The sequence below is a fragment of the Lissotriton helveticus genome, chromosome 3_1 (genome assembly GCF_964261635.1).
Source record: "Lissotriton helveticus chromosome 3_1, aLisHel1.1, whole genome shotgun sequence".
In the NCBI taxonomy this organism is placed as follows: domain Eukaryota; kingdom Metazoa; phylum Chordata; class Amphibia; order Caudata; family Salamandridae; genus Lissotriton; species Lissotriton helveticus.
In genome coordinates this window covers 1,070,917,854-1,070,943,865 of record NC_136061.1, presented here as the reverse complement: position 1 = coordinate 1,070,943,865, position 26,012 = coordinate 1,070,917,854, and the positions used below count along the sequence as shown (strand labels likewise).

Genomic DNA, 26,012 nt, shown 5'->3' with positions numbered 1-26,012 from the left:
CAAATAGAATTTTTTTTTTAAAAAGGACGCCCTTCCAGATATCACGCAAATGGAGACATTAACTTTAGATGCTGAACATGACATACCATCAGAGAATGCAAAAGGACAAGATCAACTGAGTCGCCCTGAGGCACCATTGTGTAATTGTTCTGAACAGAACCTCTCGGAAAGACCTAAAATTACTAATATTAGACTACCAGTGGTTCCTGCAATTAATTACCCGAAAGAAAAATAACAATCCCGAATTTATAATAACTTCCAGGGTGGACAAAACAATTGTGACCACATGTCCTCCATCAGAAAGTAGCACGGAGTATGAGCCTCATTGTACAAGAAGCAGTACACAGCTCCTCAATAAAGATAAAACTAAAAGAAATAATTCTTCACATTGTACAGGTCAAATAAAATATAAAACTTCAATGCAGAATCATACAAATGAAGTATTGTACGAACAGATTTCATCAACAGAAACAAAGAATTTCAGCGACCAGTGGCAAATTACATTAATACCCCTATATATGTCCTGAAGCAAGCAAGATATCTTAAATAGGGGAAACATGTTGAGGCTGCTAGGGGAGGTGTGAACACTACATTTTATTGAAACAACAGACTTATTATCAGTGAAGTTTCTGCCAAATACACATAACCAACTGACAGAGATAACTGTAACATCATGGAAGTCAGAAAAAATAGCAAACCTAATTCTTGATGCCAAAGAGCAATTTGAATCATGGGGCATAACAATAATAAAACCTACATCGCAGCGTTACCCCGCTCCATTGGCACATTGGGACAATAAGAAGAGCACCCATTCTTCAGTATATTCGATTTTGCATAATGCCCGAGGACCTACAGGTACAGAAACCGTAACTCCAATAGAAAGTAGACATAACTATAGGCATTGGTCAACGTTAATACCAAAAAATATAAATAGGCAATGACCAGTTATTGAATCAACATGTGCCTTGCAAGCTGACAAATTAAATATATTTTCCTGGAATATTGCAGGTGCAATAACAAAGCTTACCGACAGGACTCTAATGGAAATATGGGCTCTATATGATATCATAGCACTGCAAGAAACCTGGTTGACAGGTTCAATTCAACTACCGGGATTTACATTACATCAGGTGGATGCTGTAAAAACGAACTGCTTCGGAAGACCAAAGGGCGGTCTTTCAGTCTACATATCAAACAATATTAAGGTAGAATCAGAACAAATGTCGACAACTTAAAGTAACATACAAATAATAAGACTCAATTTTGGTAGCAATCACTGGATAACTTCATAAATTTTCTTCAACATATACGCTTATCCAAACGTCCAAGAAAAATCTATAATATTAAAAAAGTTAATACATGAAATATCTGAATTAAGATACAATACTCCGAATTGGGAAATAGTTATAACAGGAGATTTCAATACTCATCTTATTTTTACACCAGACGAAGACGATGGCTGGTGCAGATTTGCAGGAACCTAGGCACCAGATGCTGTTCTGAGGCTTTCGGGACACTGAAGTATGATACTAGTGTCCATATAGTGTACTCAGTCGCTGGGTTCCTATTTTCTATGTGGTGCAAGCACCGGACATACTTGAAAGTGTCAAGTTAGGATCCACAGGGTCTTTTTTGGCGGATATGAATCAATCTATTATAATAATTAAGTAGTATCTGGAAAACAGCTACAGTACCTAATCCTGCCAGTTTCAAAATCAGGCCCTGCTGTTTATTAGAAGAACTCAAGTTTGCTGTTGGCCCTCCTGCTATGTTTTAAGGAATTGGTGAATTTGTATTTTTAACTTATATATTGCTGTAGACCCAGCCTCTAGTATAGAGAGCTTTGAATCCTAGGTTACACTTATGTAGAATAATAGTGTATAGGTCACTCTTTTTAGCAAACCCACTAGGTAAATGTTTTTAGGTATTTTATTTATTTATTAAGCAATTTGCACTTCCCGAGTATGGAGTATTATAGACTGCCATAAACTAACCTTTGCCTTTTGCACTCTTCCACGATAAACTAGTTTGATGTGTTTTCCTCTTTTTAGAATGTGTTGTATAGATAGTCCAAAATTATCAAATGTGTTTATTATTCTCATTGTTGTAATTTTAAATGCATCCGCTTGTTTTGTGATTGTACTTTTGAGGTCATGTTGACCGAAATAAAGTCTTTTGAATTGGAAATGTCGACAACTTAAAGTAACATACTAATAATAAGACTCAATTTTTTGTAGCAATCACTGGATAACTTTATTAATTTTCTTATATTATAATATACGCTTATCCATATGTCCAAGAAAAATTAATAATATTCAAAAAGTTAATACATGAAATATCTGAAGTAAGATACAATACTCCGAACTGGGAAATAGTTATAACAGGAGATTTCAATACTCATCTTATTTTTACACCAGACGAAGACGACCAGCTAATGGTAGAAAATGTAATTTGGTTGGTAAATCATCAAATGGCACACCCATGGAGGAAGCCCAACAAAGGGGGCTATTAGGATGGCGGACGGACCTGCGTCTGTCCGCCACCCCAGAGGTGAAGGGACCGTCGGCAGGGGCAGCGGCGGTCCCTCCGTGCGAATTAGGATGTGACCGCCACCCTGGCGGTCACATCCTGTATTTTTAACATTGCGGCGGGTGCTGTTTGAAGCAGCACCCGCCGCAATGTTAAAAATGCATGTATAGCATTTACATGAACAAAGCGGCAGGCACCGCGCGGTACCTGCCGCTTTGTTTGTGTAAAAGCAGGTACCCCCCCATGTGCACCCCTCACCCCCTGACACCCTGGGGGCCCACAACGGGCCCCCAAACTGAAAAGACCACATGCTTTTCCACGGCGGAAAAGCCGCCGTGGAAAAGCATGTTTACCCATGCATCCTAATATGGCTGGCGGTGATAGACACCGCCACCATATTAGAGCTTTTCTGCCGCGGGACCGCGGCGGAAAAGCTGCGGACGGTCTTCCTGACCCCCCTTGCATCTTAATCTGGCGGGGTGTCTTTTGAATCAGCCCAGCGGTGAATCCGCATCCTCCGGGCCGGCGGTGGCTTCCGCCGGCCCGGAGGATGCGGATTGACCGCTATCATAATCGGGCCCATAGTAGGTAAGGAATTGGTCACCACTCTAGAACATTTAGGTTTGAGAGTAATTAACGGGAGAACGATGGATGATAATCCACCAAGTTTAACATATTATGGACCAACTTCGGGGTCTGTCATTGACTATACTATTCTTTCCTTGCCATTAATCCAACAACTAAGTATGTTTAAAATTAAGTGCACAACGGAAAGCGGTCATTCAATTCAGCAAATAGCAATAAACATTCATTTGGACAGATTCCAGTCCGTTCCAACAATGGATGAGGGAAGTACAGTAACCACCTACAAACGAGTGAATTGGTCATCTAATTGACTCCCTAAACTCGCAGGCAAAGCCAAAACAATACTAGAGGACAGTATAGCGTCATCTTGCACCGTATTAAATGCCTGGATCAAATTTGTGATTGAAGTAACGAAACAGAAATCAAATTCAACATCGAGATAAACCACAATTCACATTCATCCATCATCACAGAAAATCAAGGTGTTAAAAAAAGAATTGAGAAGAGAAATAAGGAAGGTAAAAAAACAAGGTAATCAGCCAGATGCTTGGGGCAAGCTAAAATTACTTAAGAAGGAATTTAAGAAACACGTTTGGCAAGAAAAAAGAAAAACATCAGATGAGTTCTGGGAAAAGCTGGTTTACAATTGTAAACAATGAAATGCCAAAGCATTTTGGAAAACAATAAATGGTCTAAATAAGACTCACAAACTAATAGTAGTATTCAACATCATAAGGTCCCTGTTCAGTCGCAAGACTATATGTCGTTGAAATGAGCATAAAATAATAGCAGGATGACAATATCTAGAACTGTCTTCCTACAGATGCATACCCACATGAATAATCTGGTGAAAAGTCCCAGCAATTATGAATTGAATGTATTTTTATAACATTCTATTTTAACAAATCCATGATATTATTTTGTGTTGCACCAATATCTATCAATGTTTTATTGAAAATAGTTTATTACTTTTTTAACATGTATCTAATTTGTATTGTGATGGTTTTTATTAACTGATAACAATAAACAATAATCAACAAGGATGCACTAGACCATATCCGGCATTCATGGAACAAAGAGCAGGACAAAAGAAAAGGAACTCTTTGCGACGGGCTGCAGTAGCACAAGCCACATCTTGAGAAAAGAAAACTCTCTGGCCAGACCATAACATTTGCTTTCTTTGCTTAGCTGCGGACAGAACCATTAACAATTCAGTATATTCCAAAAAAGGACAATTAACCCTCTGGAGTGACTGGGTGACAATGCAGAGGATGACCCTCCAAGTTTGGGACCAATGTGGTGCACATGTTGCAGATTAAGATTAGTACCTTTCTTAAGGCCAACTATTTTAGGAATATAAATTCTAAGAAAGCCAAGCATGTCAGATCCCTCCGCCCCTTCAGGAATACCATAAATTCTAAGGTTGTTGCGTCTGTTGTGATTCTCCAAGTCTTCCGTTTGTTGTTTAAGTAGAAATATTTCTTTGGTCATAGCATCAACTTTAGGGATCACATCCTGAACATCACTGGTCTTTTGCTCCACCACTGACACTCTAGACTCTAAACTAGACAATTTCTCCTCTAGTCTCTGAAGGGTAGCATTGGTGTCGATAATAAAATGTTTCAAAAGTTCTATTTCCTCCATGAGGTCATCCAGCGTTATGGGTAATGGAGATTTTGTGGGAGAACAAGGCTCCTTCTTTTGGAGTTTTGAGGCAGCAATAGTGGAGTCTTTGCAGAGTGAGGACATGTTCGCAGAAGCACTCTTTTTACTGGAGGTGGAGGGAGGCTTCATGTAAAGAAAAGAGAAGATATACACTTAATGCAACACAGCCACAAATATCACCCAGATATCAGGTGCGCACCTTAATTCAAAAAGCACCAGAGGAAATCCAAAATCCAATGTGAATACAGCTGGGAACCAGTTTAGCAACTCTTGTGAAAATACTGTGAAATGAAAAACAAATGAGAGGCAGAAAAAAGCAAAAGAGGCCTATAACACCACTGGTAAAGCAATACATCTGAAAGGCTTTTAAGCAGGCAAAGAGGGTTAATTTGACCAGTGCGCTGCCAAAAGGTGGTTAAGACCTACTCTAAATATGTTTAAGGCATGCCATAAGCTTAACCAGGATAGCGCATCAGCGAGTGCAGGAGCTGTTCACTGCCTCTTCCAAGGTATAGAAAATGGCGGCAGCAACTGGCAAATCTGAGGAGAACGCGGTGCCGGGGAAACATGGTCAAAAATGGCTTAGTTGAAGCCAAAATAGAAAGCTACCTGTCCCCCCGCATCCGAGTGCTCAGAGCATCCACTCTATGGTAATGAGAGACGTGTGCTGCCACCCGAGTAAGCAATGGTACCGGTTGAGGCGCAGAGCTTCACTGAGTCATGGCCATCTTGCGGGCGGATCACGCCAAGCCCCCAGTCATTTCTATTTTTGATTCTGTCATTGTTGTCATTTTATATATTGTGCTGTTTGGTCTCGCTAACTTCCCATTGGCTTTAGCTTAGTGTTCGAGGTACACCAATATCAGAACATTACATACATCTTGTTTGTCTTTTGTCATATTAATGGACATAAATTAAAACAAAATGTGTGATTTGTCATGCTAAATTCACACTTAGTCACAGTAGTCCTGCTAACCAATCAACATCATAAATACCACTATGCTCGACATGGGCAGACGGTCTTTTGGTAATGTTGCAAGGCTTTGCCTAAGGCTCTTCTGGGCTCGCATTAGGCGAACCCCAGAGCCCTGTCTGAAGTCATCAGACTTGATACAAGCAGAAAAGTCGGCTGGATTTCTAACATCAGGAACATTTTGTCAGCTTTAGGGCTCCAAGTACACTGGAAAGAGCAGGACCCGCAGAGGAAAGATGAGCTTAAGTGCCTTTATTGGGAATGGGTGGACCACCAAGAATTCAGCAATCCGAACTTGGGGAGGCTAACTGCAGAATTCCACTTACATAAACAGGATAGACACCTAGAGCCCTTTTTAGATATAATCCAGGTCCCCTGAATATCCACTTCAGGCTTGGGACACTTCCCGTTTGTGACATCACAGCTAACTGGCACACATGTACTCCAACATCAAAGAACTGCCCATGTTGCAGGGCGCCGTTAGAAAGTGTTGCCCATGTTATGTTTGCTTGCCAGGCATATTCCACACCAAGGGCGAAGTGGTTAAAACCAGTCTGCCGACAATTGGGCATGCGGGATCATCGTGTTGCCCTGCATATCCTTAGATCGGATCCTAGACTGTTCTTTGCTTGTAATGTGGCTAAGTTCTTAAGTCATGCTTGGTCTATAAGATGAAAGATCCAGACAGGAACACGGTAGTCCCTAGTTGCACGTGAGTTGTACATAGTTGCTGGAGGGCTCTTAGGAAGCAATTTTTTTAATACAGTTTTGCACGTGCACTTTACTGCTGCTAGTTTCCCCCTCATGTTTGCATGTGGAGTGGCTGTAAATTAGGTCAGCTCGTGGATGTACTGTAATAGTAGCACTTTTAACGTTTATGCCGCCTCATTTTAAAATTTATTTTATGTATGTTTTTACCTTTTCATGTTGTATACTTGGGATACTGATAGCTCTATTTCATTGAACAGCCTATTGCAGATCACCCACAGCATGGTATTAAGATGGATTGGTTGTATATATTTGCCTGCAATATGTTTTTGCATCAAACGAACCTTCTTATATCCTTTTTACGTACTTAAAATTGTGTTTTTATAGCTTTTATGATGCAATCTGTCGAAATAAAGCTTATACAACAACAACTATGAACAAACCAAGTAACAAACGAACCAACTTTCAAGTCATGTCTAGGAAGCCGCTTACAACAAACCTCAGCCCTGGGGTGACAGAAGACAGTTATGACAAATGAAAAGCTTATTAAGATATAAGGAAGTTCCTACTGTTGTCTCTGGTTCATTATAAACCTTGTTGATGGACTCGCCCATGTACTCAAAGTACGAAGTGGCCTTCATTTTGTTCCACTAGTGGTCTTCTTGTCATTCCACTTTGGGGCTAGGGCTTCTGTGGATTATGTTTCTAAAGATATTACAAGAGAAAGGCCCACCTAATAAATGGAACTGACAGAGCTAAAGACCCTCGGTCCAATTCACAAAGCTACTTGAACTAGTATCATAGTTTTTCTAGTGCAAATGGTAGGATTTATGACTACAAGGCACAAAAGGTGACTTAGCAGTTGTAAATCTATTTACTCCCATATGATATTACCCCACAAGATCATAATATTTTCATGCAAGGATGAATCCCACACTAGTGGTGAAGAATGGACTGTTGAAGCCATGTTAAAGCTTGAAGGTTTGTGAAGACACAAATATGTATCAGTTTGTTGCATTCAAAAACTTTTCCCACCCAGAAAGTGCTCAAAGATTTACTCCAGGTAAGTGCTAAAATAAATCAATTTCCAGAGTGAAATGGAAATTGAACTCCTGACTTTCCTGGTACTATAGGGGAAGGATTTTCTACAGAGGGAAGATATTGCAACTCCTAATTTATTGGATCCCCCTTCTCAACTTTGTTTAAAATTACATCTAGATAAACACAATCTAATATTGCTTTTCCTTACGAATGTCTGTAATATATTCTCTTCTATTAACTTCCTAGGTATTGAACCTGTTCCTGGCATTGCTGCTCAGCTCGTTTAGCTCAGACAATCTTTCACCGACAGATGATGATGTTGAAATGAACAATCTTCAGATCGCTGTTGGCAGGATACAAAAGGGAATAGATTATGTCAAAATAGCCTTACATGACTTTGTCCAAAAGTGCTTTTTCGAAACCCAAAATGCATTAGATGATGTTAAGCAACTGGATGAAGCCCATAAGCAAGACGCCTTCAATTTCAACCACAATGCAGTCGAAATGATCAGAGAATGCGATTATCTGAAAGATGGAACTGGCAGTGATTTTGGAAGCTGTGTCGAGAAATACATACATGATGAGAAAGACTATGAGACATTTCTCCCAAAGCCCATCCGTCATGGAGTAGTGCCAATTGCGGTTGGAGAGTCCGATTTTGAACATATCAATACAGAAGATTTGAGTAGTGAGTCTGAACTGGAGGAAAGTAAAGAAAGTAAAGAGGTAGGATACTTTATGTGCTATTTAGTTATGATACATAAATATATACAGGTATATATTTATACATATATTTTACCCGCTGTGCCCAGTTCACAAAACTGTTAACATAGGTGGAAAATATATTTCTGCAGCTTGCAAACCTCTTAAAGGTAATGATGGGAAGGGTGTGCCAGTTGTAAGCTTTTTAGGTGTACTTTAGGAAATATTTTGTGACCTTGTGCATGGCCTGATCTTTGGCATTACCCATGATGTAAATTGTGTCGGGGTAAACTTACACCTCCTGAAATGCCTGAATCTCCTAAATTGAAGGACCAGGATTGCCCTAGCTAATATTTATTTAAGAGACAATTCTTTTCAGTGTGTCAAATAATTGAATTAAACTCAACACCTTTCAATTTTGAAGTACTATTCATACATTTAAACATTATACTTATATACTAAACATCATCTTCACCCCCACATTCTTTTTCAGCTCCTATACTTTTCCTTTAGGCATTTTTGTACAATTCTTTGTGTGTACTCAGAAAAAGAAAAACATTTCCCCCCAAAAGTGCATATATGAAACTGTGCAAACATAACAAATGCTTTTTACATCGAACCAGTCAATTATTCATGTCATATTTGAGTTTCTGTGTTAGTCTCTATCTCTTATACTGAAACTCTTTTTTATACTGGGGTTGTTTTGCAAATCTCCTAAGTGGCACTTTTTTTCTCCATGGGAAGAATATTTTTCCCCAAGGTGAAACTCTACCCCTACTCAGCCCAAAACAACATTTAGAGAATGCTAGTTCCCTTTCACACCTCATAATGGGAATAACTTGCGCCCTTGGTAGGAGTAAATTGTCAAATAATTCCACGGTGAAAATGAGTGGGAGAGAAATGAGAGGATACCAACAAACTCACACGTTCTTGGGTGTTCACAAACTTTCCAGGAACAACAAACACAGTAACAACTGCACTGACACTTGAGTGTCCTATGCTAAGCTCAATAATATTTGTTTATAGACTAACATTGTGGCTGAGTAAAAGAATGTATTACTGCAAGATAACCTTTTATACATTTCTTGGGGTTGTATATCTGGCCATTTATTTTATTTTATTTGCATTTGGTTATAGCATGACTCTACCCAAGGGTGTCAGTATACTTTATGCATTAACAAAAGAAAGGAGAGTAAGGGCTTGCACTTCACTAAATTTGGAGAAAGAAGTCACAAACCAAAAGCGGTTAAACTGAACTAACGCAATTAGAATAGACTATGGGAGATCATCCTAAGGTCAAGGGTATCAAGAGCACATTTTATGGTCCACTTGGGGACAGGGTGAAGAGGGGTATGAGAGGTAGAGTGATAGGAGTGGAGAGAAGTGATGAGGAGAAGGAGGTGTATGGGGGAGTAGAGAGAGGTTAGTAGAGCATTGTGAAGTACAGGCTATTAAGAGAGGTCCAGGTGTTATGAACAGGGTGAAATGGGATGTAGAGGGAGAGACAGGAAGGGAGAAGACGGTAGAAGGTGTGGGAAAATATCAAAGAAAAGATTTTGACAGAGATGAAGGGAAGCGATAATGGAAAGGGATGAGCAAGAGAGCATTATAGAGCAGTGGGAGAGGGATATTGAACAGTGTGGAATAGGGTGGAGAGGGTAAAAAGGGGGATTGGGAAACATGTGAGAGGAAGGGAAATAGATCACAGGAAGGAATAGAAAGGTGGAAGTAGATGGAATAGGTGAAAGTGGAGATTGATTGAGGAGGTGGTCAGGAGAGGAAGAAAGGGAGGACACATAAAGGAAGTAGGTGGAAAGAGAAGGAGGGGCATAGATGCTGTGCTGAGTTGGGCCAAGTTAGAGCAGTAGAGGTGAGGGACATAGGAAAAAGAAGAATTGCGAGGCTAAATCACTGAGAAATAGGAGTTCAAAAGGCCATTTGTGCTTATTTATCAGATTAACATACGTCAATGACTTTATCATTTTACTGACTTAGTCATTTCGTCATATGATCTGTGTTGCAAAGTTATGCCATTTAATAAGTCCTGCTCATACAGTATTATCAGTGCATAGTTGTAATATTTGCTTTCCTAAAATGTATTCTATAAAGCGCTTCCTGAAATTCTATCAGATTCATGTCTTGAGTGTTGGAGGCAAAATGACTGAAAATTGTATGAAATGCATATGAATGAATGAATGAATGAATGAATGAATAAAACTTTATTTGTGGTTACTCAATACCATTGAATAGGACATCAAACTATAATAAAACATTGTTGTCAAGCAAAGGGAAAGGGGGAAACTTAAAATGGATAAAAACGTAAACATGATTAAAAACTGCGTTTGTTAGTCCGTTTCTACGTGGACTGGTAAGTCTCGATGGTTTGAGAAACATTATTCCAGGCAAATGGCCTAGCTGTTGGGGGCCGTCAGTTTCTGGCGTGACTGTTGGATGAATTTGCTAAACACAGCCATATCTTTCACTGTTTCCATTGTGAATAGATGGTAGGCGGCCTCCTTTATAGATCTAATACCATGTCTAAGTAGGATTGGCTTTAGGTAAAGATTGCACTCAGAGGACAGCCCCGGACAACAAAATAGAATGTGTGTGGTAGCATATGTATTCCTTAAAATTTCTCTTCATCATTTTGAAATGGAAACAGTAATGTGTTGGTCAGTGGACAATATCATTGGTGACCAGCTGCTTCTCTTTGCCTCTGTGGAATTGCGAGCAGATTGAATCCTTAAGTAAAATGAGTGCATAAATTGCCTCCGAGATATACCATTAAATGCCCTACGTATGAAAAACCAGGCTCTAAGAAGTGGTCACAAATGGCTTACCAACTTTTCGAAATGCAAAATATGTACTGATAGGTCACACTAAAAAAGCTCCAGACGAATTGATTAATGAATGTTAATTAGGCACATCACTATTTGCAACCCCTTGTGATGGGCTACAGGCACCAGTAGGCCACAATCCCTGTATTTGGATTCCCAAACTGGAAACAATTTTTAAAGCAGCCCCTTAAAGGAACTGGTGCTTATTAAATATCAAAATCTGTTTGTGAATTGCTGGCTCTGAATGAATGAATAAATGAATGAATGAATGAATAAATGGGCTTCACCTGCTGTGACGATACTGTGAATTCTCAATGGTTTGCGTCTGGTCTCGCAGTTGCTCACCATTGATGTAAACCCTTTTAATTTTCAGTTTTGAGGGGACACCAATTTCACTCGTCTTCCTAATGGGCAATTACGAATTGATGTAGTACATAGCAAAAGGCCATTTTCAGTCATAAAGGCTGCAATTTTGCAAATCACAGGGTGTTTTTACTCTAAAATGGCTTTATATATTGGGCCCTTTGTGTCTTACATTTTCTGGTTTTGTTAGAATACATTATTCTCCACCACTTAGTCATCAGCTGCAAAGTTTTCATATCTATAAATTTGATGCAATCAACTTTAATTTCGATTGCAATTTTTCTGCCATTTACATTTACAGATATTACATATTTAATTGTCACATGTTACGTGAAAAATATAAAAAGGAGGAGGATAAGGAGAATGTCTTAGAGAAAGGGAAGAAAGGTTGCCCTGCAGGCTTGTGGAAGTGCCTTCCAGGCAATTATCTATGCTGATGACCCTAACAGTGACTGAGTGGGGTGTTCCCAAACATCATTATGAATAAAGTCAAGGACTACTTTCAAACATTTACATTTTCCTGGCCTTTGGCTGGCTCCAAAATGTGATTTACTGCCAGCAGGGTAATGCTGAAAGGCCCTCTCCAAATCATGCAATGACCAAAGAGGGCTTACCTAAAGTTCCTTTCTGCATGCGTATGTGTTTGCCATGTTTTATGTGGAGAGTAGTGTAGTGGCATGAAGTACGCTAGACAACTAAAGCTGTATCTAGTCAGGCCTACAACAAATGACTTGGTGAACACAGCAATTAAATCATGTAGGCCAATGTATTCCTTAGAAAATACAAAGCAAACTAATGCCAACTGAGAAACAGTGTATTGGGTACACATTTCCATAGACTGGACCATTTTGAATACATCTAAATAAAGTTTAAACCTGTACAAGCTTGTGTTTGCTCAGAGTTGGGAAATTTCCCCCACACTCAAAATAAGGGTTGTAGGCTACGGTGCTTTCATCTTAAATGATAATCTAATGTTTTGAGGACTATAAAACATTTGTCTTATATCTGTTTGAGCTTTTGAAATCAAATCTCTTTTTGGGGAACCATAGTTTATTTCAAACATATTTTGTCAAATACAAATCTGTTTAGGCCTTCATCCACATACATTTCCCCCTTTTGTAACTGGCTGGTGTCCACTTGCATTACAAAAAGCTCTTTTTTATGTGTGAGGGTCATAAATCGAGAGACAGTAATCCCTGACAACAGCATACTGCATCTGATTTACAGTAAATACTCGTGTTAGTATTGGAACATTAACATATTTAAATACTCGCCTAATTATTGCTATTGGCTCTTATGATAGATTTAAAGAGATGGGTGAAAAAGGAGAAAGACAAAGAGAATGGGTTATGTAATCCAAGTCCCATTTTTTGTTTTTAATGGCAATATAATCCACTGAGGGCCAAGTGCATCAGGAACATTTTCCAAACACCAGTAAACGTTTGCATCCTACTATCAAGCTTAAGTAACCCTCTTACTAAATTTGCTGAGTAGGCTTTTTCTTAAATCCACCTGTCAATAACCTGTCCTTTGCTAAGGATCTCAGGCTTTCCACTGGTGTGAAATAATATTACACAACACTCCTCCATACATAAATAAAATATTCATGCAACACAGATTTGAAAACAAATAATTTAGCTTTGTTTCCATAGTAATCATAAGAAGTATTACCTCCATCAACTGAACTACCTTCTCAGATAGACAAAACATAGTCACTTCAAGTCATGTAATCTTCAGTGGTTCCCAGTAGAAAGTTTGTTTATTGCTACTTACATCTTATTTTTAAATCTCAAGAGAAGCTTACAAGTAGTTCAGTTACTATTATGTAATTAATTTTAATAATGACAAATATGTTCCAAGGTCCCAATACAATTTTTCCTTTCACCGTTCTTTTTCTAACAATATCTCCTTCAGAAATCATCCTACATGGTCAGATGTTCCCCAGACAAGGATAGCATAGCCAGTGTGTAGTATATAAACAAACAAGTGACAGGGCCTAGGGTTATTTAGGGTGCTCGGGGTCATCGCTTTTCAAAGCTAGAGTTGCTAAATACCAAGACTTGCCTAGTCTTAATTTATCCTCTTGTCTCAGTTCTACTATAATACGTTTTTGTCTCATTATCATGCTCTTGCAGTCTCTTATTCATCACTGCTTTCTCCCTCTTGTCACTTTTTTTCTATTCTGTTCATCTATTATCTCATTTTACCTTTATCTCTCTTGGTCTTGGTCGAAGTTTGATCATGGAAAATGAGCCATGGCCCCCAAAAATGAGTTCAGTGCCCACCGTCTGTAAAAACCAACACATATTAAGCACTAGGTGTGTCTATGAATTGCTGGCATGCCTGATGTTTCCATTGTGCTGCTGCTAGAATTACAAAAGGCTGCAAATAAAAAGTTATCTTGCTCACTCACTCACTCAATTGACCTGCCATTTTAACACAGTACAGCTAAACAGACCGCAGAATTTCATTTTGTGGTTTGACAAACTCCCATAAGTATATTTACAATGGAAAGCACTTTGAAAGCACTTGATTAAATGCGGTATGTTCTTTTTAATTGAAACAGCTATTTATTTTTACGAAATCCAATCTATGCATATACCCTGGGTATAGCAGTTGCCTCATTTGGAGTACCAAATGGAAAATATATTTTTCTAAGTTACTTTTAGCGATTTACATTAATATCTGATAAGTGCTATAACACTGCAGTAAGCTATTTAGTGTTTCATAACAAATTCTATATATTCCTGTTGATAAGACTGCATCATCAACAAACATTACAACTTGAGTAAAAAGTCCCTATTTATTATGTGATATACCTTACTGTGATTGAAACAGCCTTCCTTTGAATTCATAGGCATATGTGCACACTAAATTAAAATTTCATTATGTTCGCTTTAAGACTTTCTAATCACTCTATTGGCATATCACATCTACAAGACACTACTGAAGATCACAAATGCACTTTGCTCCCATGCATGATAGAGTATCACTCTCCCACAGAGAACACTGAAGGATTTGTCTTCCATATCCAACTTGTCTTTGTCATATGGTCAAAATCCAGCAAATGCCACTTGGTCTACTATAACAAAGAAGATCAGAGTAGCCTTGACATACAGTTGCTATATGATTAGAACGTGTGCTTCGCCACATTCTGCTGAGCGTTCCCTTGTTCCTGAAGTTATGGACACATACACTCAATTTTTTTTTATCTTAGTCACAACTGCAACACATATATCTCCCTATTTCGCCCAGGTGGCAGAGTCTACCTCTTGAAGAAGGGATTCATGAAACCGTATCACAAGCCAACCACTGCTCATTATGATCCATTGAGTGAGCTAACAAGGTGCTCATTAGGAGATTCATGTATCCACGTTCAAGTTTATGACCTAGGTTAGACCACTGAAAGCTCAGAATATTCCTGGGGCCTGTGTTATGCTACATAACATGGCTATAAAGAGATGGCAACCCTACTAAGCCCAATTCTATGAAAACAACAATGCATTAGTGTCCCAGAATTGTAATAGAGAAGAGGCCCTAGTGTTAAGTTACAAACTAGAGAGCGCTAAACTCAAAAGAGCTCAGTTTATATATGTAATCCTCTAAAGGTTCCTCAGTTCCACCAGATTAACAACCACAACTCTGCCTCCATTTGCAGGCCTGATACCCTGTAGCTTCACCCCTAGAACTTGTCCCACTTACCACAGGCCTCATTGGGGTGAAAGAGAAGCCAAAGGTAGGTAAAGTGGCGGTATCACAGTGCTGCAAATACCAGAAGGGTGGAGTATTGCTTGAAGCCAGTGCAGCATGCACAAAGTGAATAATTAAAGTGCAAGAGAGACGTACACCAAGTGTGTCAGAGAGGCAGGAGAAATTCACTAAGACTGGCCATTACTTGTGCCCTCAACATCATTATCCAGGGACGGCTTCTATGACAAAAATACCAGCCCAACCCTGCCTCTGCTCACTGGCCCACATATAGTCGGTATCAGTCATTGCAACTGCATATTCTACCCACTTGTTCACCACCCTTAAATTGTTCTTCTTCCACATCCTAAAGATAGCTTTGATAGTCCAAATCATATGATATCACCTGGGATCTGTCCTAGTACCCATTTTACATATGGGTGCAATTACAGCAGTGACTTGAGGTTGTGGGACCCTAATGGTTATATCCACTGCTCTGATCACATTTTCAATCAAAGATTCCATATCCTCAGATTAAATTTACAACACTCACAGGGGAAGCCATCAGCTCCAGGGTTCATTCCAAATGAAGTAGGGCCTGATTTAAAGAATGACAGTATGTCCGTTGTCTGTCACCGTGGCAGAGGATCTTACATCCGCCACCCAGACAGACAGAGGATCGCCATATTTGGAGATCACAGCCGGCCCTGCAGTGATCTCTGTACCTTCAGAGCAACCTCCGTCACTGCAGTTCCACCAAATAGATAAATGTCTGGTGGACGGCCACTAACAGTTTTGACAGCCGTCCACCAAAACATTTTGTTTTTTTTTAGAAACAAGTAACTAATGACCTCCAGACTCAGGGAGTTTTTTCGCTATGTGGGGGTATCATTATTTGTATTTTCTGTTTGTCACCTCTAAGTTTTACCTGGTGGTGATAAACAGATAAGAAAAGCATGAACCAGTCTTCTGTGTAAAAAAAAGGTGGGCAGTGTGATGCAGTTACTTTGATGGCCTGCCCTTCTCCATGCCAGAAGAGTAAGCTTTCCATTGACAGAGCCAACAGGGGCACGCCTGATACAAAGCCTACTGTCTGCCTGTCTCTGAATGGGGGTTGAACAAAGAGCTTTGCAAAGAGGTCACTATGTCATATTAGTAACAGAATGGCCTGCCAAAATCAAAATTGGGCCATTAGTTTCACTTTGTTTTTACTACATCGCTGCATAAGATCACTTTAGCTAAATCCCCAAAAGGACAAGTGGAAAGAGATTAAATAGATAACAACCCAAAGGGAAGGGAATTGGAACCTGCTGTGCTTGACTGCATAATGTTGAAGAGTGACATACCCAGAAATCCCTATTTCCAAGACTGTCTTCTGACCCCCAATGATGTGTTCAAATCGAATTCCCAGTGGCCCACTCAATGGCCCAATTCATATCTTCTCCCTGTTTTTTGAGTATCATTAACTACCACTCTGTCCCCCTTCCTTATAGCAGTCCTTAACCTTTAAGATGTTCCATCCCCCGTGACAGGTTCCACTTAATGAAATAAAATCTCAGAAAACAAAAACAATTGTAAAATCAACCTCCCTAAATGCGACTTTAACAGTATTGATTCCAAACAGGACATTGTGTCTCATTTCCTGTGAAATTCTTACGAATTAGGGGCAACGCAGTAGCCCTGGGGCGTGAATAGGACAATTAATAAAGACACAAATGGTCCTCATGGGGGTAGTGTAGTCCTGGACTTCCACTGCAATAGTGACAAAAAAAATTTAAATCAATAGGTTTAGACTGAGATTTACAAATGTAATACTAATTCACAAAGAGATTATAATATTTTCAACAAGAGCTTCCTTTTTAGTTCAGAGGATCAATCCTAAACATGTTCCTAATATTGTGATGATGCAGTGCACGTGGCAAAGTGAATATAAGGTGCGCAAGTGCTATACAGAATGCAGATATATACATCACTGATGAGGATAATTGGATGTAACAGCCAACACTCCATGGAGTGTTGACAGTCCACTATGATCGTCGTCGACATATCCACCTGCAATATACATTATTTAGAGAAGGGTCGTTATCAGGACGGAAGTATACAAAGGAGACACCTGACAATGAAAGAATCATATATCAATCAAAATGTAGGTTTAAAAGTAGTAATTCTATTTTTTAATGGATCGTCTGTTGTCATACCAGAAAATTGTGCCTAAAAATCCCACAATAAGAAATGTGTTTAATGGTCTTTAGGGAAACATTATGGCTTGTGTCTGAGTTTGCAAGCTGCAAAGAAACACATATAAAAAATCAATACCCTCTATGATTTAGAGCATCATGGGTATTATGTGTTGTTTCTTAGGTGGAAATTCACCTTCTGGGGTAAGTGACCAACACTGTCAGCAGATCTGTGTGGTTCAGATCTTCTCGAATAAGTGATATGGCTTGGTGCCATTGTGACATATTCTAAGAGAAGAGACTGTGGTGTGAAAAGGCGTGGTTCAAGATTCCCTGCAAGTCTGGTTCAGGTGATGCAATGCTGCGAATTGTAAGAACTCATTGGTGAGGTGTGAATTCAACACTGTCACAATCTCACTGGGCTTGGAAGAGATCTTCACGGTAGTAGCTAACAGTCATGCATCTACTACTAAATACTGTGTAGGAAACATAAGTGATATATCGCTGCTTTACTTTAGGATCAATAGCTAAAATGGGGCAAGGAGCAACATTGTCTCACTCAATACTATCAATTATGCCGGCTCACCGACAAAGTAAAGTAGGTGGAGATACCACCCTCGTGGCTCAGGTGGTGTTGTTACAACAACCAGATTAACAAGTAAAGACTGAATGAATCAGTCACCTGCAGAAACAAAAAACAGTGTTTAAGCTAGCTGTCCAGTTAAAATATGCAGCTGTAAAGGGGACAAGGCACCTAAAGACTCACCCGACTTCAAGTTCACCGTCAGCCGATTAGTGTAACTACAAAGAAAGAGAGCTGTCTTTCCGCTGGCTGTGTTCGCATCTGTGCGTCCGTCCTTACTGAAATGTGGACCAGATGCTGGCCTGAGCTGATCCATGGCCAAGAGCACAGGGAGAAATGCGTGATCAATTTATGGTAGAGCATGCATGTAAAAATGAGCACATAGTGAGAGCAGCGTCCATGGGATGGAAATAGCAGTATTATGGTTATCAATTGCAAAACAATGTAAATGTTAAAAACAGACTTACTGTTAGTGGTGAATGTCTGTTTAGAAAATACAAGCGGAATATAAATTTTTCATGAGGGATATGTATTCAGAAAAAATACTGACCCTAACGTTGGAAGCAAATTAAAGGAAGGGAAAGTTAAAAACTCACATAGGTGGGAATATTTGTTACTTCTAAAATCAAAGTCAGCGGTCTTGGGAGGATCATAATTTCACCAAAAGATGTGTTCAGTGAGTATACATAAGATGCTACATTTTGTGAGTTCCTCATGTGAAACAAAATGTGCATATATATTGGTATCTTCTATAACTAACATCCACAGAAGTTATGACAATACATGTAAAGAAATAATGAATTGGAAAATTTCAAATGTCTGTGTAAATTTAATCTGTCCTTGAATCACGTTCTGTTTTCCAATCAGTTAGAGTTTTCAGTTGAAGGCTGCTTGCCTGCAGTCCTCTATTGTGTTTTAGCCATGTGTGATTGATCCAAGTTGGTCCACCCATAGCATTTCCTTTCTGGACAGATTATTTGATTTATCTCCTCCTCATGGGCCAAGCAAAATCTGTTCTACCTCCTGCCATTGTATGTCCTCACTGGTTTAGTGGTGTCTTTGGAAATGTTGGACAAGTGGTGCTCCTGCCATTCTGCATTTGATTCTGCTACCTACATTTCACTTTCTGTGTTATTTGACCCATGTGTATTAGATCACATGGGCACTATATAGTGTATATAACGTCCTCTGTAATAAAGTTTTAAAAACCGTCTGTGCAATCTTGAGAGTCCTGTGAATAAAAACATATGAATACACAAATATAGGTTTTCTTTTCCGAAAGGGAGGGGGGAAAAACCCAACCGCACAAGGGTGGATCCAGGGAACTGAACTGACAGACTCAAGGGAATCTCAATGATAAGATCTGGATGCCCTCACACACCCAAGGGGGTGTCATGTTTCATCATAGGGCACTCCACTTGGGTGTGTGAGAGCATTCAGATCTGATCATTGCGATTCCCCCAAGTAGTTCTGTTCAGTTCCCTGTAGTGGACCCACCCTTCAGTGGATGGGATTTTTCCTCACTCCCCTTGAGAACATCACCCATCTTTTGTGTATACATGCTTCTAAGAGCTTTTCGTATTGGACCTCTCAAACAGCTCATTGTCCCTCTTTTGTTAACTAAACACTTTTGTATGCGTAATTAATTTGCAGGCCACGCATTGGCCAAATTTTAAGTGGCCTATTACAGCTGGGAGGCCCCATAAGGTATTGAGGTATGTCAACAGACATGGACACTTGTAACCGTGACAACTGGTTACTTAAATAACCCTCATAAATGCGGTGTATGAATCGTATAAAGCGGTGTATCTTTTTCTCCGCTCTCCACTCGCGTTATGGCACAGTCATTGGGTTAGTTAAGTTTGTAATATGCCAGCCTCAAGCCTGAGGCAAACTCCGGTTCCACACGGTAGTGTCCAGGGATAGTGACTCGCCCGAGGGGAAAAAAGGATATTAAAAAACAGATTAGGTCTCTAAAATGCTTTAATATAAGTGAGAATTAGTCTGTTGGTTAAAAAGAAGGTTGGATATACTTAGAGACCGTGTAACTAGATCTCGTTATACCACTTGTAGTGTGTCGACATGTTTCTGCCCATCCTCGCCCAGCCGGGTCTGTGGGGCATTCATCAGGACAATTAAAAGAATGATTGATACTTACACCATTTGTGTAGTATTGAGCGTATTCTATTTCGCTATTGAGTTATCACCAAAGTTTCTTGTACCTAGGTAATAAAGACAGAGCATAACACAAACAAATGAAGGCAAGTAGTGGCATATTAAGTTTGTTAGACATAATTGTAGTCGTGGTTCAAACAACAAATAATAATCATTATTCATATCACAGCGTTTGTGCTGACTCTATGGACTAGTGAGAGTTATACTAAAAGAGGAGGTGATCTTGTATTGGCTACTCAATGAGACATAATGGAGAGACTGGGGGATATCAAAGGTGGGAATTATACCCCATAGTACTGTATTAGACTACCACCCTATGGTGTTCAAAAGATGTGGTTCGTTATAATTATTTCACTGAAATCGTGTTGGATAGGTTTTAAATCGTTACCTTGGTGCATGCGTATATTAGCGTCATCGGGTGAACAGGCTGTAAGGAAAGAATGGTCGGTACGGCGTCACTACGAGTGGCTGATAATAAAATAACTTTTCGATATTGCTAAGTCGAGAAAGGAGTTTCACTTACCCGCGTGTGAAGAAAACTGCTCCGTTTAAGCTAGCTCTGCCCCCGGAAACAGTTTGGCTATGTTGGGCGTGTTCTATGTAGAGCACAACACATGGAGATAGAAATAGGACTGACGGCGGACAGAAAGGTACTGCCGAGTCCGTGTTAATAACAATAATTATCCTTATATTCCTTTCACAGATGCTAGCCAACCTCAAGAAATATATCGAGTGTTTTTCAGTCAAGATGCCAATAGAATATATCGAGAATAAAGTAAAGAGCATACATCTCATGTTCAGAACCAGTATTACTGTTATAAACTGCGATGGACAGTAAAGGTATTTGTAACACTCTAAAAAGACTCTAAAAAGATACATTTTACATCCTCCCTATATATGTTATTGCAAACAACATTCCAATAAACATAATGTGGGGTGGGCTAAAAGATATAATCTTCAACCACTGTCTTTGATTGGTACAAAAGTTCAACCATAAAATGCAAAGGGGGGAGGGATGGTAGAGTTGTCAACCTTTCAGTATGTAATATATGTTTATTTCGAAAATTGTTGCCAGGGTATATTATCATTCAGGCCATCAATATTAGTACCCAGGCGGTCAACCCATCTTTGTTCTTTTTCGAATAGGTTTTTTTCGGGGTTGTGAGTTTTATCAACTAGCATCTCAATCACTGTCCATCGAAGATCTTCTGGCTGGTGTCTTAATTCAATGAAATGTGAACACAGTTTGGTTGTATTTCTTTTGTTTTTGATACTACTCTTGTGTTCCCCAATTCGAATTTTGATTTTTCTTGTTGTCATCCCGATGTATCTCTTCTGGCATGGACAGGTTACCATATAAATAACATGGGATGAATTGCAATTCGTGTGTTGTCTTTGGGTCCAGGTTAGGGTCTCTGTGAGCTGTAACGTCTTGGTTACTGTGGTCAGTTTACATATCAGGCAAGATCCGCATGATATGTAAACTGACCACAGTAACCAAGACGTTACAGCTCACAGAGACCCTAACCTGGACCCAAAGACAACACACGAATTGCAATTCATCCCATGTTATTTATATGGTAACCTGTCCATGCCAGAAGAGATACATCGGGATGACAACAAGAAAAATCAAAATTCGAATTGGGGAACACAAGAGTAATATCAAAAACAAAAGAAATACAACCAAACAGTGTTCACATTTCATTGAATTAAGACACCAGCCAGAAGATCTTCGATGGCCTCCCTATATCTCTTAGGCTATGTGTAGACCATCTCTCCTTTAGGAAAAAGTTGAAGACCTTTTTGTTTGAACAGTAATCCTAGACTAGAACAGCCTTAAAGACTCCTTCTCTCAAAACTCTTTTGTAGAAGCCAAAGGCGCAGAGATACTCCCTAGGGAGTGAAGCCAGCGCGGTACAAACCTGCAAATAAATAAATTGAGATGCTAGTTGATAAAACTCACAACCCCGAAAAAAACCTATTCGAAAAAGAACAAAGATGGGTTGACCGCCTGGGTACTAATATTGATGGCCTGAATGATAATATACCCTGGCATCAATTTTCGAAATAAACATATATTACATACTGAAAGGTTGACAACTCTACCATCCCTCCCCCCTTTGCATTTTATTGTGGAACTTTTGCCCCAAACAAAGACAGTGGTTGAAGATTATATCTTTCAGCCCACCCCACATTATGTTTATTGGAATGTTGTTTGCAATAACATATATAGGGAGGATGTAAAATGTTTCTTTTTAGAGTCTTTTTAGAGTGTTACAAATAACTTTATTGTCCATCGCAGTTTACAACAGTAATACTGGTTCTGAACATGAGATGTATGCTCTTTACTTTATTCTCGATATATTCTATTGGCATCTTGACTGAAAAACACTCGATATATTTCTTGAGGTTGGCTAGCATCTTTGAAAGGAATATAAGGATAATTATTGTTATTAACACGGACTCGGCAGTACCTTTCTGTCCGCCGTCAGTCCTATTTCTATCTCCATGTGTTGTGCACTACATAGAACACGCCCAACATAGCCAAACTGTTTCCGGGGGCAGAGCTAGCTTAAACGGAGCAGTTTTCTTCACACGCGGGTAAGTGAAACTCCTCTCCCGACTTAGCAATATCGAAAAGTTATTTTATTATCAGCCACTCGTAGTGACGCCGTACCGAACATTCTTTCCTTACAGCCTGTTCACCCGATGACGCTAATATACGCATGCACCAAGGTAGCGATTTAAAACCTATCCAACACAATTTCAGTGAAATAATTATAACGAACCACATCTTTTGAACACCATAGGGTGGTAGTCTAATACAGTACTATGGGGTATAATTTCCACCTTTGATATCCCCCAGTCTCTCCATTATGTCTCATTGAGTAGCCAATACAAGATCACCTCCTCTTTTAGTATAACTCTCACTAGTCCATAGAGTCAGCACAAACGCTGTGATATGAATAATGATTATTATTTGTTGTTTGAACCACGACTACAGTTATGTCTAACAAACTTAATATGCCACTACTTGCCTACATTTGTTTGTGTTATGCTCTGTCTTTATTACCTAGGTACAAGAAACTTTGGTGATAACTCAATAGCGAAATAGAATACGCTCAATACTACACAAATGGTGTAAGTATCAATCATTCTTTTAATTGTCCTGATGAATGCCCCACAGACCCGGCTGGGCGAGGATGGGCAGAAACATGGCGACACACTACAAGTGGTATAACGAGATCTAGTTACACGGTCTCTAAGTATATCCAACCTTCTTTTTAACCAACAGACTAATTCTCACCTATATTAAAGCATTTTAGAGACCTAATCTGTTTTTTAATATCCTTTTTTCCCCTTGGGCGAGTCACTATCTCTGGACACTACCGTGTGGAACCGGAGTTTGCATCAGGCTTGAGGCTGGCATATTACAAACTTAACTAACCCAATGACTGTGCCATAACGCGAGTGGAGAGCGGAGAAAAAGATACACCGCTTTATACGATTCATACACCGCGTTTATGAGGGTTATTTAAGTAACCAGTTGTCACGGTTACAAGTGTCCATTCCTCTTTTTTGATTTTGAATTACTGTACAGGGGAACTGAATGGACACATTTATTCCTCCTCCCTACCCTCTGATTATTAATTGTATGTCAACAGACTACATATTTTAAAATAAATTCAGTACTAAACCTGCAATTTGAAATATGATTCGTTCATTCTCACGTGTCTCCTATGTATACTTCCGTCTTGATGATGATCCTTATCTAAATAATGTATATTGGGGATCAAAACGCCAACAACAATTACAGTGGACTGTTTTTTAATGTGATTTAGGATATCATCTCTCCTACACGGACTGTTGGCTGTTACATCCAACTATCCTCCTTAGTCGCATGAATATATCTGCATTCTGTATAGCACTTACACATCTTATTTTCACTTTGTCACTTGCACTGTGCCATCACACTGTTAGAAGCACCTTGTTTAGGATTGATCCTCTGATCTAAGAATGAAGTTCTTGTTGAAAGCACCATAATTTCTTTGAGAATTACTAAATACACTTGTAAATCTCAGCCTAAACCTACTGATTAAAGGTGTTTTGTAAACATTGCCTGGAAGTGAAGGGCTACACTTTCCCCACAGGGACGATTTTTGCATTTAATAATACATCTTATTTCCTGTATTCATTGTGTTAGATTTACGGTTATTTTTTTGTTTTGCATGTTTATCTCTTGCAGAGACTTTATGACAATGTTTTGTGAAAGGATGCTTCTTTGCAAGCCTCTCCTCTCTTCTCTTCCATAATAGCCTTTTAAAGGAGGAATTCCTTTTGTGATGCAAATGCATCCCGCTTAAGAAGCTTGATGCCACTAAAGTTTGCCTGCCTTGGGGTGGTCTTTTTTCTTGTTGACATAACTTCCGGCTCCTCTCTGAGACAAGAAGCAGGTTAGACCATGTCGAGCTTCTCTTACATAAATGTGGCTGCTGCGATCATGTTGGAAACTGAGCACTTTTTGTCTCCCCATAAGTTTGCTTTCAAATGGTGCCACTGTAGCCCTGGTGAGCAGGGCTCTGGTGATACTAAACACTGCCAGAAGCAGATATGTTGAGCCTCCAAATGATAAGGTCTTACTTAAAACTTTAATTTATGAAGTTGTGTCTTCAGCCACTATTCTGCTACTGCCACAGTTTCCTGTGATTAAATCTGTTGTTGAACCTCAGACAGAAATGGTTGTGGACATTCATAATTTTTTTCCAGATAATAATGACTCTTCAGATTTGGACGGAAAGCGCCAATGTTTTAAAAATAGGTTTTAGAGAATATTGTTTCGCATCTTCAATCAAATTAGTGCATCCTGGAATAGAGATGGGCATGCTACAGGTTTGAAAGAACCTTGAAAAAACGTCAGTTCCAAGATATTGTTTCAAAATGTATCCATAGCAGATTTTGACCAAACATTGCAGGTACAGGGTGTGGCCAGCAACATGGCTGGGTAGCTTCCAATCGGAAGCTCAGAGAGCTCAAATCGAATCTTGTTTAAAATCCTACCCTTTGAATGCCATCCTATGCTTACAAGTGGTGTCCTATACTCCCGGCTAATACCGGCTGCGGGGGAGTTGTTAGGAGAGGACCGCGGGCTTGGGAGAGCCTCTATAGAGAAGTAGGGTGCATATAGAGCATGACTGCTCAAGATGGCGGTACACTAGGGAGACGAATGCCGACAACCAGAGAAAGCACTAAAGAGGCAAGTGGAGAAGAAGCAAAGGCTTTGGATCCCTAGCCCCCGAAGCCTGCAGCAGTATCAGGAGAAGGGGAGTGGATACCTGGGTGGACTGCCGTTGACCCACCCAACTGTAACTGCTGCCGGGGCTGCGATGGAGGAATAGGCGAGAGGCCTACCTGATGGGCGATCCAGTTGGACCCATCGATGGTGACCGGTAGAGACGTGAAGTGCAGTGGGGTCTTCGGCTACAGCAGGGAGCACGTTCCTGCTGCCTCGGCTGGCCCCGACCTCAGCCTAAAATGAAGAACCCCTGGTAACCGCCACAAGGAGAGCGGCACAGACCCCAGGGCAACGCGCAGGTGAGAGGGACTGCGCGGTCACAGGGAGGACATGCGGCGAAGACGCAGTGACTGAAGAGGGGGCTGAGGGGCCGCGTGGTGCTCTCTCCCCCTGATCCTGGAAGTGAAGACCCTGAGGGAGCCTGAGGCAACACGCGGGGTAAGGGACTGCATGTCGCAGAGAGAACAAGCAGCAGAAAGTGTAGCCGCCACAAGGAGAACGGCACAGACACCAAGACAACACGCAGGTGTGAGGGACTGTGCGGCTGCAGGGACACTGGGAGGCGAGGACGTAGTGACGAGAGAGGGGCCTAGAAGTGACGACCGTGGGGGTGTCTGAGGTGACGCACAGTGAAGGGGATTGCAAGTCGTGGAGAGAACAAGCAGCAGAAAGCGCTGTGACTGGGGAGAGGTTG

At 40.1% G+C, this 26,012-nt stretch overlaps 1 protein-coding gene across 1 annotated transcript in view; it reads left to right on the top strand.

Annotated features, from left to right (window-relative positions):
- The window catches only part of LOC144823277 (sodium channel protein type 2 subunit alpha-like), a 942,252-nt gene that overhangs the window by 581,340 nt on the left and 334,900 nt on the right, over positions 1-26,012 (top strand). Inside the window, exon 17 of the mRNA XM_078681632.1 lies at positions 7,748-8,227. Within this exon, the coding sequence (XP_078537758.1) occupies positions 7,748-8,227 (480 nt within the window). The remainder of the gene's footprint in view (positions 1-7,747; positions 8,228-26,012) is intronic.